The sequence below is a fragment of the Bubalus kerabau genome, chromosome 22, assembly GCF_029407905.1.
Source record: "Bubalus kerabau isolate K-KA32 ecotype Philippines breed swamp buffalo chromosome 22, PCC_UOA_SB_1v2, whole genome shotgun sequence".
NCBI lineage: Eukaryota > Metazoa > Chordata > Mammalia > Artiodactyla > Bovidae > Bubalus > Bubalus kerabau.
In genome coordinates, this window is record NC_073645.1 from 24616570 (window position 1) to 24631146 (window position 14577).

Below are 14577 nucleotides of genomic sequence, written 5' to 3' on the forward strand. Positions count from 1 at the left end.
GTGGCCTGGAGGCGGGACCTTCCTCTAGTGACAGCGGCCACTCGCCAGCCCAGTGATAACAAAAGCCCAAAGAGAAACCCGGTCCGTTCGGAAAAGTGAAAGCTGCCCCTGTTCCTGCCCCAGCCGCACTCGGGACGCTGGGACACCCCCCACCAACCCCCCGCAGAGTTCTTGGTAGATTTGTGTCTCTGTCCCCAGCAGCGTTCGGGGCCCAGAATTTGTGAGCGTTACCAGAAATCCATCCCAACTCACAGACGCCTCGGGCTCACATCTTCCTGTGCCCATGTCAGCAATTTAGTCTGCCCTCGTGCCTTTGGCTTTATTTTCTTCCCTCCCTCAAGGCTGAGGCCCTCTGGCGAACCGAAACTTGGGAGCCCTCAGGCTCCACCCCGCTGTCCGACTGAGCTGTACTACCCAAGGCTTAGCCGGTGTCCCGGGGAGCGCAGGAAGAATACCCTTGGGTCCCGGCTGCGATTCATGAACCCTAGGGCAAGTCCCCCTACCCTCAGCCTTTGCCCCACATAAATTAATTTCGCACCCGTGGCGCCCTCAAAGTACGCACATATTTCCTCCCAGCATTGTACGCCTCACTTTTTACCCGGACCTGGCGAAGCCCGCTTCTCTCGCCCCCTCACCATTTGGTAGCTGCCGCGTGTTCGTGGGCAACAAGCGCCTCCTCTCTCTCACCACTTCCCCCTCACCCTTCATTCTCACGCCTGCCCCGAAACTCCTCCAAATCGCCAAGGCCTAGGCAGCCCGAGAGCAGGAGCCGAGAGACACCGAGCCTGCCGCGGCTTCACTGAAGAAGGTCCACTCATTCAGACACGGTCACCGCCGGTTCTAGTAAAATGGCAAAGACTTTATTTATCGGAGAAAGAGGCCTTAGTTACAGTCCGGGAGGGAGAGGGCAGGGCAGGAGAAGGGGAGTGGCACGCGGGACCCACCCTCATCCAGCCACCCTTGTCTGGCCAAGACGAGCTAGGAGCAGGGCATTGGAGACTGCAAGACAGACCCAGAGCTGTGGAGGAGGTGGGTGAGGGTTTAGGTGGGCCTCCTCTCAGTCTCTGTCACATGCAAAGAAATTCTAAAAAGAGTAAAAAATAATGCTTGGACTTTGGGTTCCGTTTTCGTTGGTTGGTTGTTGGATTTCCCCCTGCTTTGTTCCTAAGACCCGGACCCCAGTAGTCAGTCCAAGGCAACCAAGAGAGGGTGGGAAGGAATCTTTAAAATAACGTTTCTGGGCATTAGGAGGCAGAAATGGCATCGAAAACAGACTTTTCTCGCGGAGGGGGAGGTTTGGGGGAGAAAACATTGATTTGAAACTTGCAAGTCAGGACCCGGTTGTCCCCCTCAGTCCCTTCCCACGCGCGGGGGAAATAAAGGCAGAAGGGAATAAAAGAAATCAACTGCAATAGGTCTAGGGAGGTGAGGAGGGAGAGGGCCGGTGCATTCGCCACATGCAGAGAAAAATAAAAAAAAGTCGGGGCGGCCCCCTCCCCCAGACCTCGAGGTTAAGTGTTTGTTACCCTCGATTCTGCCTCGCCCTCAGCAAAGCCGGCAGCCTGAGCTTTGAAATCAAGGAAATCTCCGAAACTTTAACAAATGAAAGAAAGGAAGAAGTCAGGCTGCTGTGGGAAGAACCCGGTATATAGGCTTAAATATTTATACAGAAGCCATACAGAATTGCACGGCGAGGGCTCCCGGGGCGGTGGAGGCCGCGCGCGGCAACCGGCTCCGCCGGCCAGCCCGGGTTTATTGCTTCGAGAGGGAAGAGGCGGCTGCCGGGAGTCGAGTCCGGGCCAAGGACGGGGAGAAGGCGGGAGTTGCAGAGGAGGTCCCAGCTCCCCTCGGCGGTCCGGTCCGGGAGGCGGCGGGCATCCGGCGCTCGGAGCCCGGGGGCGGTGGAAGATGCTGGGCGCTGCTCAATCGTCCACGTCAATTTCTTCGTCTTCCTCGTCCTCCGAGCAGTCCTGGCTGCTGGCTGGCTGGTCTGTGAGCGGGGAGGCTGGCGAAAGCTGCAGGGGCCCGGCGCCCGGGGCCTGCGGGGCGCCTGTGGTGAGTGCCGGAGAGCCAGGCCTTGACTTAGCCCTGCCGCAGCCGCCGCCGCCGCCGCCCGCGGCCTCTGAGTTCTGCTCGAGTTCGGCCAGCGCCACGATGTCCATCTGCCCGCTAGGGCCCAGTTTCTTGGCGGACTCCACGTCGGCCTTCATCTCCTCCAGGTCCCGTTTAAGCTTGGCGCGCCGATTCTGGAACCAGGTGATGACCTGAGCATTGGTGAGGCCCAGCTGCTGCGCAATTTGGTCGCGATCGGCGGGGGACAGGTACTTCTGGTAGAGAAACCGCTTCTCCAACTCATAGATCTGGTGATTGGTGAAGGCTGTGCGCGACTTTCGTCGCTTTTTGGGGGTCTGCCGCTGCCCAAAGATGGTCATCCCGTCGCGGCCTGCGAGGAAACCAGAGTATAGTCTTGCGCCCGGGGAGGGGAGACCCCACCCCGGCTCTTACTCACCCCACCTAGACCCATCCGGCCATCAGTCTGCCGCTGTTCCCTTCTCGGATTAGATTCGGCCACCTGGACTAGGGCAAGCCTAGGCTATGGCAAGCCCCCTTCCTCCATCTCTCGTCTACCGGAAGTCCCTAGGAAAAATTGTTTTGATCTCTGCCCCGTCACCTGAGAGTTCTTTGAAAGAACCGAGGTCGCTAGAACGTAAGAGAGCCAGACAGGGACGCTCTGACTGGGTGTGAATGTTGGCTCTCCACCTCGTCGCAATCAACACGACTCTACTGCTACCCAAAAGGTCCCAGCAAAGGCTCTCCATTCTGCACCCCAGGAACAGGGCTAGGAGTTACCAGGCCACTGAGAACGAGAGGAAGCCAGGCAGACTGCGGAGAGATCTTGGGTTCCCGCCTCCCCTCCGAGGTCACTCGACTCTAGCCTATCCCGAGGTCCCTAGGAGACAGGGTTTGGGTCCTGTTCCACGCATCTCCACTCCCAGTGGCAGCGGCTTGGGTTGGAGGGCCCTGACAACCGGCGTGTGGGGTGAGGCGGGCAGAGACACAGGGCAGTAAGCGTGGGACACACGGAACAGGTCGCGGGGTGCTGGGCGCGGGGGAACCCAGTGGCGGCGCCTACCTTCGGCTGCCTGTAGGACGCTGACCTCCAGCCCCTTAAAAGTCTTGCTAGCGAGCTCCTCAAGCGCGCACAGCGGCGAAGTCTGAGAGAGCAGCGCGCGGCCCGCCAGGGGCAAGCCGCCCGGCGCGTGCTTGTCCGCGGCCGCCAGCAGGTGCGCCGCCCCGCACAGCGAGTAACTTCTCCGCACAGACGGCTTGTTGAGGATGTCCTCGATGCTGAACGGCGTCAGCGGCTTGTTGGAGTTGGCGGGAGGCGGCAGGTGGTCCAGCGGGCTGCGCCGCCTCTCCTCCCCCGGCGCCGCCTTGCTGTCCTCCTTGGAAGTCATCTCGGCCGCGTTTGGGGGCCCGGCCCGGGCGGCTCGGGCCTCGGGGACCCAGCCCGCGGGCAGCTCGGGCGCCGGACGGCGCGGCGGGAAGCAGACGGGAAGGAGGCCGCGCCGGGCAGGGCGCGGGCCGGGCTCGGGGCCGATTAGCGTAACAGCAGAGGCGAGCAGAGCCGCACGGGGCCCCAGGAGGAGGGCGCTGACACGGGCGCTGCCGCCGCCGGGGCTTCCAGCAATCCGAGGCCCGAGCCGGGGCGCGCCGCGCGGGGCTCCAGTTTCGCCAGCCCCGGTGCTATTTAAAGGTGTCAGGTGGCTCCGCGGCGGTTCCTGGCCCACGGTCCTGGCGGCAGCAGTTGGAAGAGCAGAGGCGAGGGCGCCGATCCCGTACTGCGAGGGGAGGCGGAGAGATGGGGCAATTGACTATTGCTAACAAGTTAGCCTTGATCGAGGAGTAATCAATTATCTGCAGCGGCACTTCTGTCTCTCTTTCTTTCTCCGTCTTTCTCTCTTCTTTCTCTCTGTTCTCTCCTCCCGTTCTCTCCCTCCCTCTCTCCCTCCCTCTCTCCCTCCCTCTTCTCTCTTCTCTGCTCCCCCCGTCTCTCTCCTTCGCTCCCTCTCCCTCGTCCTCTCTTTCACTCTCTGTCTGTCCAATGCAGGCGGCTCTAAGTTGGGAAGCTCATTAATTAGCGGGCCTGGGGTAGGAGGAGCCGGCTGGAATTAGCCTGCCTAATGCGCCTGTCAGTCCGGGCGCTGCGCCGCGCTCGGCCCGAGCTGTTTGTAAATTACATTAGCCGCGCCTTTATTGCACCCGAACCTCCGGCGACAGAAAAGCCGCCGCCCCCACCCCAAACTGCGAGCCGCGCTCCCGGAGCACCCGCCTCCCGCCGGCCTGGCTGTGATGGCAGCGCTGGCCCGGAGGTCTCGGGCTCTCCAACCCTGGATTTGGCGCCCGAGAAGGGCGGCAAGAACACAGCCGGGGAGGTATGCAGCCGCCGCGCGGGCCAGGTAAGACCGGGAGCCTGGGTGAGCCCCGTCGCCACCCAGAGCAGACTTTGTCGAGCTGAGATCAAGGACACAGCGCCCCTACCCCTAGACCCACTTACCCCTCACCCACGGCCTTGGGCGACACGCCTGGCGGAAGGAATCTGCAGCCCTCGGGGTGGCCCGCGGTAGGTCCGAGGAGGTTCTGCAGCCCTGGGTGAGGCGACACAGGACACAGGGGTGGGGGAGTCCCAGGGGTTGGGGGAGGAGGCCAGTCCGAGGACACAGCCTTACCCAGCCGAGAGGTAGAGCGGGGGTAGTTGTTGATGGCTCTAGGCACCTCTCCCTTGGCCGGAGCCGAAGCGACAGCCTTACCTCCTCTCGAAATCTTGCACACTCTTTTCCGGCCTCTGCTCTCCGGGCCGACTGGGGCCACGGCCCGTCTGGTGATCGGCGTCCGACCGAGGTAGCCGGGCCGGGTGCCGGGGCTAACGGGGCAGGCTCAGGGCCTCCCAGCTGCGTTCTGCCGGGCCCCGGCCGGGGCCCCGCTGCCGGCCCCGCCCAGCCCAGCGCCCGGCTTGAGTGCACCACCAGGCCGACTCCAGCTGTTCCGGATGCGGGGCGGGGGGCCCAGAGGGGGCCGGGTCATGGCTGGGGCTGCGCTCTCAGGAACCCGCAGGGAGCTGGGGTTCGAGTGAGACTGGACTCTGGCAATCCTATGGCCCGAACTCTGCGTATCAAGCGAGCATTTGTGTGCATCGGTATTTGAATGTGTTTATGTGTTCGGATATGTATATATGTGTGTGGTTCTCCACGGATATATTTGTGTAAACGTATGTGAACTTGTGGGTATCTGGGCATGCCTGTTTTTCATTCCCCTGAGGCATCCAAGGGGGTTGTGCCCCTAGTTTTTTTTTTTTCTCTTGAGTCCTTCCTTTGGTTTGTATGCAGCTACTTGCCCTGCCACCCTAGTTTTCTGTGTCTGCCCCTGTAGAAAGGAGGGGAGGAGGGGACTGGCTGCAGCTGAGGGAGGAATAGCTGCTGTCCTCACACACAGCCCCAGCCCTTTCCCTGGCTTTGTTTGTAAACTCCGGGGCAGGCAGCGCAGTCTGGCAGCCCTGCTTGGTCCAGAGACGGCTCCAGACAGGCCAGTGCAGAGGACCGTGGCCCAGCTCAGAGGCTGGGATGGGAAGAATAGGACCTCTTGGGCTTCTTGCCCTGTCCTACCTGCTCCAGAGAGAAGACCAAGCTGGGCTGTGGGGCAGGGAACAGGTTCTTTTCCTGGATGCCTCTAGCATAGGGACCTCTGAACATCAGAGATCAGTGTCTTTATCTCCCGGTTAAAAGGACAGTGTAGGGAGAGAGGATTCTTGTTTGGGACCCCAGTGACTGCCCCAGGCCTGCCTGGCAGTGTTGGGAAGAGCTATTTACCCTCTCCCTGTCTTTGTCCTGCATTTTGGGGAAAGCACAGGTACTTTAGAAGCAGGAATGGTGAGAATGTTCCCCCAGAGATGCAGAACTATCCCCCAGGCAGGCCAGTCTCTGATGCATCAGTGTTACTCTGGGAGCCATGAGGTGAGGTTGGGCCTGGGGTCAGAGTCCAGAGATGGTGAAGAGGGACCCGAAGAAGAGGGTTCCGGGGAGCTGAACTCTGCTGGCTTGGAAGCTCTGAGATGGAAAGGGGTCTGCTCTCTCCTCTCACTTCCTGCTCTTAGGATTCCACCTCACCTCTCGCCCACAGCCCATTCCTGCCATAACCCCCAAAGCCATGACCCAGAGCCTCAGGCAAGCCATATCCAGAGGAGGCCCCTCCACATCAGGGAATGGGACTCTTTGGTCCTTATCCTCCGGAGGAGCTCTCACCCCTACTCTTCCTCCCCCATTCTTCCAGTCTGTTCATCTCTCCACACCTGACATTGGTCTGCAAGACAGGATCGCAAGGACAACCCTGCTCCTCCTGTCTCCCAGCCCCTCAGGACCAGCAGAATTCGGGATTATTGTGAGGTTGCCAGGAAGGTGAGGAATGTGAATTGGGGAGCAGAGGGGCAGCATAGAGTGCCTCCCCTGGAGCCCTATTTCCCTGGACCTTCAGTTTACGGCCACGTTGTGTCAAAGTACACAGGACATTCCGAAATCATCTGCTACATTACCCCTTCTAACCACCATCGCCAAATCTTCTTCCCTTCTTGGCAGGTACCTGCTGTCCAATCCCATAGTTTTGGGGTTTTTGGCCTAACTGGTTGTACTCTTGGCTGGCCAAACAGCTCTGGCCAGCATAGCTGGGGAATCAGGGGGCACATGGTATCACCTGCCCATTTTTGTTCAGGGTCCCCTAAATCCATCACCTCATCGAGATTATCTTCAAAAGCCAGTCCACTGTGTGGTTTTTTTTCCCCCAACTCACTCCAGACCCCAATGTGTAGAAGGGTGGACTCTTTTCAACTCATGAGAGCCCAAACCCACCGGCAGAGCCCAAACCCATTTGCAGAGCTATGGGGTTTGTTGGGGGTTGCCCTCAGCCTCATTCCCTCTCCTGCCAGAATGGGAGATCCCTTTGGACAGGGCCCTTGATGTGGGGGTTGTCCACTTCAGACATTCACAGGCTAGGCAAGAAGGGGGACACCCTCAAGTATTGGTTGGATGAGTTTTTGTCAGGCAAATGGAGTATAGACAATTGTGTAGAGGGGAAAGGTTTGGGCTTTGGTGGTCCCACCTCAGAGGAGTTTTGGAGATCGTGAGATTTGGAAAGGGAAGTAACTCAGAGACAGGTAGGGTAGGGGTTGGTTGGAAGGAATATGCCATTGCTCCAGGATCTCACCTTCTGCTCAACCCCCTTCCAGGCATCCAATGCTGGATCTGGAAGGCTCCATAGGGTTCCCCACTTCCCAGTCAGCGGGGCCATTGTCTTCTCCCCTGGAGTTGGTCCCAGAGTCTGTTCCACCGAGGGAATGCCCGTCTTCAGAGCCTGGTCAATATTGCATCCTGACTCCCGAATTCCTGCTTGCTGTCTATACCACCAGGGTATTCCAGCCTTATTCCATCTCCACTGCAAGGGGAAGGGATTATTCTGCTCCAGATCTGCTTTTCTCCTAGTTTCCCTCCTCAGACAAAGAGGAGGGAAAGGACATTGCATAAATTGTGAGGATAGGGGAAACTGTAAACTGACACACAAGGAGTTATTCCTTGGCATGGGAGAGTAATTCAAATAAATCCCCAAAGGCTCTGTCAGCTTTAATCCAGATTGTTTTGGTAGCTTCATTCATTTCCAGATTATTTGCGTAAGCATCACGTTGGCCTTCAGGCCAGAGCTTCCCTGAGAAAAAAAGTTCTGACATTGCTGGAAATGAGTTAACTTGACCACCAAGTGGGATCATTTTTGTCCCCAGGGACCTGCTACTGTGACACGCATGGAATTCAGAGAGTGTTTCTTCTGCTGCAGAAGCAGACTCCTGCCACCCTGGCCGAACCAGAACTGCCCACTTGGTTTTTATTTTCTGCCCTGGGCCACCTTCTGCAGTAACAACAACCATAATAACCATGACAATAAACACCATAAGCCCTTACCATGTGCTTGGCTTCCGACTAAGAGTTTTATTGATTTCACTTATTACTCACAACCCTATGAGGTAGTTACTGCTATTACCCTGATTACATATAAGGAAAATGAAGCCCAGAGAAGTTAAGTAACACAGCCAAAGTCACACAGCCTGTTTGGGAGTAGATAGGACTTAAAGACTGTTTTGTTTTTTTTTCCCCCCTGGCTCAAATCTTAATCCTAGAACCATAAAATTTTAAACCGGAGCCCAAAGTTTCTTTGAATGGATTTTAGGGGCTCTGCAGATTCCAGAAATTGTGTGTAAAATTATGTATGAGCCCAAGTGTTCATATTTTTTCAGGGGCAATATTATGTAACACACTGGATTCTCAAAAGGGGTTGGAGATCTAGAAAAGGTTAAGGCCAGAAGCAGGCCAATAGGGGAAGGGAGAGAGAAGCTGCCTCTCTGCAGGCCTGGGGAGCAGGGAGCCAGCTGCTCTGAAATTCATGCCAGGCTCCAAGCCTGCTTCTGGATCTGCCCTGCTGTCTCTGACCATGACCAGCTCTTGGGACCTCTTCTGGCAAAGAGAGATGGGGGCAGGCTCTAAGACCAGGGCACTTTTTTGGAGAGCACCCTTCCTTCCTTCTCTCTTCTCACCTCCCCAACTTCTTTCATGAACTGAACTCCTTTAGAGCCTAGTGACAGGTGGTCCCACCACATGAGTCAATCTCTTTCTGGCCCTTTCGTCCTGCATGGGGTAACTGATTGCCCTTTGAAAGTGTAGGAGGATCAACAGACCACTGAGTAACACAGACAGATAGAGATGAGGAAAGATGCTCAAGGCCCAAGTGACCATATTCCTGCAGCCCTCTTTTTGGTCCCAGGCCTTTGCTTCCCTCACCCTGAGACCAGAAGTAAATCTATTGCTGCCCTTCCTGGCACTTTTTTTTTTTTTTTCCTATGCTGCACGCTTATGGGATTTTAGTTCCCTGACCAGGGATCGAACTTGGGGCCTGATGGTGAGAGTGCGAAATCCTAACCACTGGACTGCCAAGGAATTCCCTCCTGGTACTTCTTGCTGTTTTTAGTGCTCAACTCATCTTGGGGAAACTTTCCTGCCTGTTCTGTCCTCTATGCCCCTTCAAACGTTCCCCATGGAGACATTGTCAGATTGCCGGGAACTGCTGGTTGTTGTCCTTCTACTTCTCGCCAGCTAGCTGTGAACCTGGGAACCTGAAACTCCTTTCCATAACCTATGTCAGCCTGGCATATATGAAGAACTCTCCATGCATTCGTTGAATGAATAAACTAAATGAACAAGAGATAAAAGGGAGAACTAGGCAGGGACCTCTGTCTGTGCCCTCTCAGAGTAAGGGAAGGGTAGGCGCATTGTTTTTCCAGCTGCATGCAGATGTGTGAGGCACTCCTGTGGCTAGTACCTCTAATATACATGAAGGGGCACAGAGACCTCATTCTTTAATGCTTTTTGGCCATGGGGGTGGGGAGTGTCCTAAGTTCTGGACCCAGCTGTGGTATGGCCTGACTCAGGAATGGAGTTTGTTAACCTTCTCTCTTTAAAAAAAAAAAAAAGGCTCCCATCCTATTTTGAGCCCAGAAGCAGAGAAGAAGAGCAGACAGAAGGAGGAGAGAGATGGGCCAGTAGGAGTGGCAGGAAATACACCTCCTCCCCAGTAGCCCAGGGGACTATGAAGAGGGTAAAGGATAGGGGCTGGGGGTGGTGGGGTGGGGGGGAGTAGTGTCTGGTTCTGTCCCACGGGGAGTAGCATTTGAAATAAGCCATGAAAATCCAGAAGCACTGGGGTAGGTGCAGAAGTGAGGACCACTTTCCTGGTAAGCAGAAAAGCTGAGCAGGGGGCCAGAAGTGCCAACCCAGAAGGGGAGAAAGAGTGCCCCTCACTCCCTGGCCTGGGCATCAAGCTGCTGAGGTTGGATGGTCCCCTGTGCACCTCAGCAGGTCTGCAGCCTGGGGCATGGGCTGGTGGGCTCCTGGGATGGTTGTTTGGGACGGCAGGGGGGAGTTGGGGACAGGCTGCACCCCAGTCCTTGCCGGTCCTGGGTCCACAATAGGGGTTCCATTCACTATGCCACTATGCCATCTACGGAAGCACCAAGAACTGATCGCCTACTAAACCTAACTCCTGGGTCGTTGAGCTCCCCAAACCGCTAATGGTCAGGCTACCACAGAGGTCTCTGCCTGTGGGAGGGCGCCAGGCAGAGGAGCCTGGGCCAGGCCAGGTGGATGGGGGAGGAACCTAAGCGGTGAGGGGGGAGGAGACCTAGGAGCCGGCCAGCGAGCGTGGTTAGGCGGGCTCCAGAAAGGCCTGAGTCAGGCTTCTCATAATAAACTGCACGTGAATAATTCAGCAGCCGCTCGCGGGGGCTCATTGCATTAGCGCCTCACCTTCCGGCTGAGGGGAAGGGGGGGGGGTCACTAACGCGCTTGACGAGGGAGCCAGATAGAAGACTCCTGCCCACTAGCATCCTGGGTTCTGCCCGGCCCAATCCCAGGAGACTCATTGGTGCCCCGAATCCCTCCGGCCCCACCGGTCAGAGGGCGCCTATTGGGCAGGGCTGTCCCAGCGAAGCAGCTCTTAAGACCCCAGGCAAGAGAAAACAGGCAGCGGGACCAGGGCCGGAATAGGGGAGGAGGGGTCCCGACCTGTGGGCAAGCGAGCTGCGGCAATGCCCAGTCGCGCAGAGAACGTGGGCGGAGTGGCTCTGAGCAAAGAGGAGAAGGCGGGCTCCTGTGCTCAGAGCCCGGGTGCCCAGGGGCTGCCTTCGTCTGGGCCGGGATTTTCCTTGTGCTCAGAATGGAGCTCCAGGGACGCCTAGGGACTTTTCACCCACGGTGGATCCCCAGGTTGTGCTTCTTCCCCCACCCCACCCCACCCCCACTGACCCACCCACCCATAGACCCAGGCGGCAGCCCACCCTCGCGCCCCCACCTCGCGTCAGCCGGCGCTGAAAGGAGCACCGGAGGCCGCTAGGCCTGTTCTCCGACTCTTTGCGACCCCATGGACTGCAGCACGCCAGGCTTCCCTGTCCTTCACCATCTCCTGGAGCTTGCTCAAATTCATGTCCATTGAGTCGGTGTTGCCATCCAACCATCTCCTGCTCTGTTGTCCCCTTCTCCTCCTGCCTTCAGTCTTTCCCAGAATCGGGGTCTTGTCTAAATGCACACCACCTTCAACCTTATTTCGTTTGAGCAGAGCCAGCTTCCTCTGGCTTTTCCACTTTCCACCAGCCCTGGGTTTCTGATCTTGAGTGTTTGCACTCATCCCGTCCAACATCCACTGTCGCTTGATTCCTCCGGCTCTTCTCCAGAACCGTTCACTTCCAGGCAGTCGGCCCCGCCCTCTCTCCATCAGCCTCCCCACTCCTACGAAGTGAACCTCGAGCCGCCGGAGACCCTCGCGCTGACACCAGTGGCCCTTTGGGGCCGGCGCGACCGACGCCCCCGTCTGGTCTCCGGAGGTCTTGGGCAGCCCGACGAGAAGTCCGGCCGAAGGCATCTCACGTCCCTCCCTCCCTGCTTATCCCTCCTTCCCTGCCGTATCCCTCCTTCCACCCCAGCAGAATCCTCGTCTTCTGCCGCCGCCTCCTCCTCTTCCTCCGTCTCTACGCATTTGTTTTTCTTGGTTCGGTGCCTTGGGCTTCCGGAGGCCAGGCCGCTGGGGACGAGGCAGGCTGGGGTGTCTTTGCAGAGGCAAGTGAGATGGACTGATGGCACCTGGACCCCAGACGGCTCCACCACTGCCCCTCAGTGTGTTCTTGGGTAAGTCTCTTAACCTCTCTGAGCCTTTACGGGGCAAAGGTCAAGAAATTTAGGGAAAGTGATGGATGAGAGACTAAGTCATTCGATTTGTTTGGGAAAAGGGGTTGCCTGCTTTGGGGCCTGAGGAAGTGAGTTTCGGGAGAATACTAGGTCCGAAACGACCATTTATTTTAACGAATATTTCAAGAGCAGCTGGTAGCTGCTTATTTTTCCTTTTTTACAGCTGATGGGTTCCCAGGCATTAGAAACTTCTCCAGTCCTCAGGACATCTTGGTTTTACCGAAGAGGAAACTGAGGTTAAGACTGCGTCCTGCTGGTCAACTGCACAGGTGGGATTCGAACCTGCCTCCGTTTAGGAGTCGCTCCTAAATTTGAGCCAGGCAGCCTCCCTTGGACTGGCAAATCGAGCCCTCACAGGGCTGGCCACCACCTGAGCGAGGAGGGGTTGGGCTGAATCACTAAGCATTCTTTTTTTGTGTGCCGGGAAAGCTTTGAAAATTTTTTCAGGTAAACGATTTTGGCCACTCCCCTGGAAGGATGGAAAGGACACCCAGCGGGGACCTCCAGCTTGTTGAGGGAGAGCCCCCTAGGGCGGGACACGGAGGGCAGCTCTTCTCCCAAGCAGAACCCAGGTTGAATGAAGCCTTCGCACCTGGATTTTTCCTCTTTTGAGTTTATCCATCTGCTCAGTCTGTCCTGTGTAGCCCACATCTTCAGAAGACCAGGTCTTGGGGGGCGGAGGAGAAGGCACAAGGCCCCCTCCAGGGTACAGGTATGGCCAGACGACGCCCGACTCTTTCACCCCCTCCAGGGGCGCCTCTCTGAGGGAAGGTCCTCCTAGTGGCAGAGGAATTGGCTGGGGGGAGTGGCGGGAGGCAGGAGGGGACAGCTGGCTGGGCAAGGAAGGCTGGAATCCAGGCTCCCCAGCGACCCCGTCCCAAGCTCCCGCTGCAAGGTCGCAGCATGGCAGCCCCGACAGGCCATGCGTCCCTCGACACAAGTCCCATTACATTGTATTTATGTTTCACTTTATTTTTTTCCCCCTCCTCTCTTATTATTGTCTCACTCTGGGGGAGGCAAAGGATATAATATATTCATCTTTATTATACCAAATCTGTGTGAAGCATTTAATAAAACGCTGTTTCCACACAGCCAGGGATTAGTGTGAGCTATTCTTAAGTTAATGCTCGGGTACAGAGGGCGCCTCCGCCGCAACGCCTGCTGCTGGCGGCCGGGGGAAAGCGCAGGCCCTGGGTGCTGCACCGGCGCCCACCCCCAGCACACGGTGCCCTTACCAGACCGCAGTCTCTCAGTGGCCCCTCGGGCCCCAGCCTGGGGGAGGGGCTCCGAAACAAGCTCCCTCCAGTGTTTCTAACTCGCTGCGGGCCTCGGTCTGCGACTATGAAAATGGGAAGAGAAATCCTATAGCCGCTTGCGTCTCAGGGCTCTGTCTTGGGAGGCTGAAGAAGCCGCGGGGGTAAACAGGACTTTATAAGCTGGAATGGAAAAAGAGGAGGATTTGTCAGCACGGGGGTTGATGGGGGATAGAGAGAAACAAGGAGGCCACAAAAAGTGGTTCTAGGCAAAATAGACCCCCAGGCTGAACCCCAGCCCGGGCTGGGGAGCAGAGTGCAACTCCAGTTTGAGCAGAGGCCAGGTTTTGGCCTGCCTGGGCCTCACCCTGAGCCTGATGAACGTGACTGACCGGAATCAGGATTTTTTTTTTTCCCCTGGAGTCAGGATCTTGGCATGTCACAGTAGGTGACATGGTCCTCCCTGTAGGTAGATAACAGTCTTTGAAGTTCAGGTTACAGCTAGCAAATTGAGACTCAGAAGTTCAAGTGGCTTGTTTGAGGAACCCAGCTGGAAAGTAGCACAGCAGATCTACCTGTCTTTAGACTCCACTTCCCCCTTCCCCCAGCCCTCCTGCTTGCCACCTCTCCCCTCAACGTCCCCTCATCCCAGACCTCCAGAGTTGTCCATGGCATGTAAGCTTTCCCATTCTGTTTTACACACACACACACACACATCCCCTACCTGGGATACCCGTGGGAAGAAGAAACAGTCACATGACTTTCTTATCCAGGCCCACTGCTCAGTAGCTTACCTGGTGGCTCAGATGGTAAAGAATATGCCTGTAATGCAGGAGACCTGGGTTCAATCCCCCAGGGAAGATTCCTGGGTCTGGAAGAGTCCCTGGAGAAGGAAATGACAACCCACTCCAGTATTCTTGCCTGGAGAAGTCCATGGACAGATGGGCCTGGTGGGCTACAGTCCATGGGGTTACAAAGAGTCAGTCATGACTGGAGTGACTTTCACTGCTCAATGTACTTTAGAACCCACATGCCTCCTGTTTGTTTTTCCAGCACTGATTTGGGCACACCAGCCTTCCTTTAGTCCCTTGTTCCCTTGTTCCAGGGCTGTGGGAAAGAGTTGGGGGCAACCAGGCCAGGCCAAAAGGAGGTGTTGTGCAGGAAAGGATTGGGATGGGCAGATAAGTCCCCCTAGTTGGAACTAACACCCTCCTAGAATTCTCAGTCCCCATCTGCCCCTACACCCCCTCCTGTAGGCTTCTGGTAGGAACTTCTTTGAAGGCTAAGGGTACTTGAGAAATCTGACAGTTCCCAGCCTGGGGCTGGCTGGGGAAGGGTACCCACTCACTGTGCGGTAGGGCTGGGACTAGGATGAGGCAAATAAGGCGCTTAGGGCGCACAGTTTAAGGAAGTACTTGTTCTCAGTGCTGTGTAGAACCCCTGAAATTTTGTGCTTGGGCATCTCACTTGTCTCATCCTAGTCCCAGCCTCTTTGT

The 14577-nt window shown here is 56.9% G+C and overlaps 2 protein-coding genes across 5 annotated transcripts; one reads left to right on the forward strand and one right to left on the reverse strand.

Moving 5' to 3' along the window:
- Window positions 1–838: 838 nt before the first annotated feature.
- On the reverse strand, window positions 839–5032 carry LBX1 (ladybird homeobox 1). 2 transcript variants are annotated; one of them, XM_055560374.1, is made up of 4 exons: window positions 4812–5032; window positions 4559–4649; window positions 3134–3842; window positions 839–2443 (listed from the first exon to the last, which is right to left on the reverse strand). In XM_055560374.1, exons 3-4 carry the CDS (start codon window positions 3456–3458, stop codon window positions 1923–1925), a joined length of 846 nt encoding a protein of 281 aa, XP_055416349.1. In that variant the 5' UTR covers window positions 3459–3842; window positions 4559–4649; window positions 4812–5032; the 3' UTR covers window positions 839–1922. The 2 variants fall into 2 exon arrangements, with proteins under 2 accessions (XP_055416349.1, XP_055416350.1); XM_055560375.1 differs by lacking the exons at window positions 4559–4649; window positions 4812–5032 and having other exon boundaries at window positions 3134–4008.
- Window positions 4009–12923, forward strand: LOC129636759 (translation initiation factor IF-2-like). 3 transcript variants are annotated; one of them, XM_055560376.1, is made up of 5 exons: window positions 4009–4460; window positions 6328–6452; window positions 11318–11768; window positions 11992–12097; window positions 12276–12923. In XM_055560376.1, the coding sequence occupies exons 1-3, from the start codon at window positions 4185–4187 to the stop codon at window positions 11715–11717; spliced, it is 801 nt and encodes a 266-aa protein (XP_055416351.1). In that variant the 5' UTR covers window positions 4009–4184; the 3' UTR covers window positions 11718–11768; window positions 11992–12097; window positions 12276–12923. The 3 variants fall into 3 exon arrangements, with proteins under 3 accessions (XP_055416351.1, XP_055416354.1, XP_055416353.1); XM_055560379.1 differs by lacking the exons at window positions 11318–11768; window positions 11992–12097; window positions 12276–12923 and adding an exon at window positions 7823–9676; XM_055560378.1 differs by lacking the exons at window positions 11318–11768; window positions 11992–12097; window positions 12276–12923 and adding an exon at window positions 7277–7789.
- The last annotated feature ends 1654 nt before the right edge of the window (window positions 12924–14577 follow it).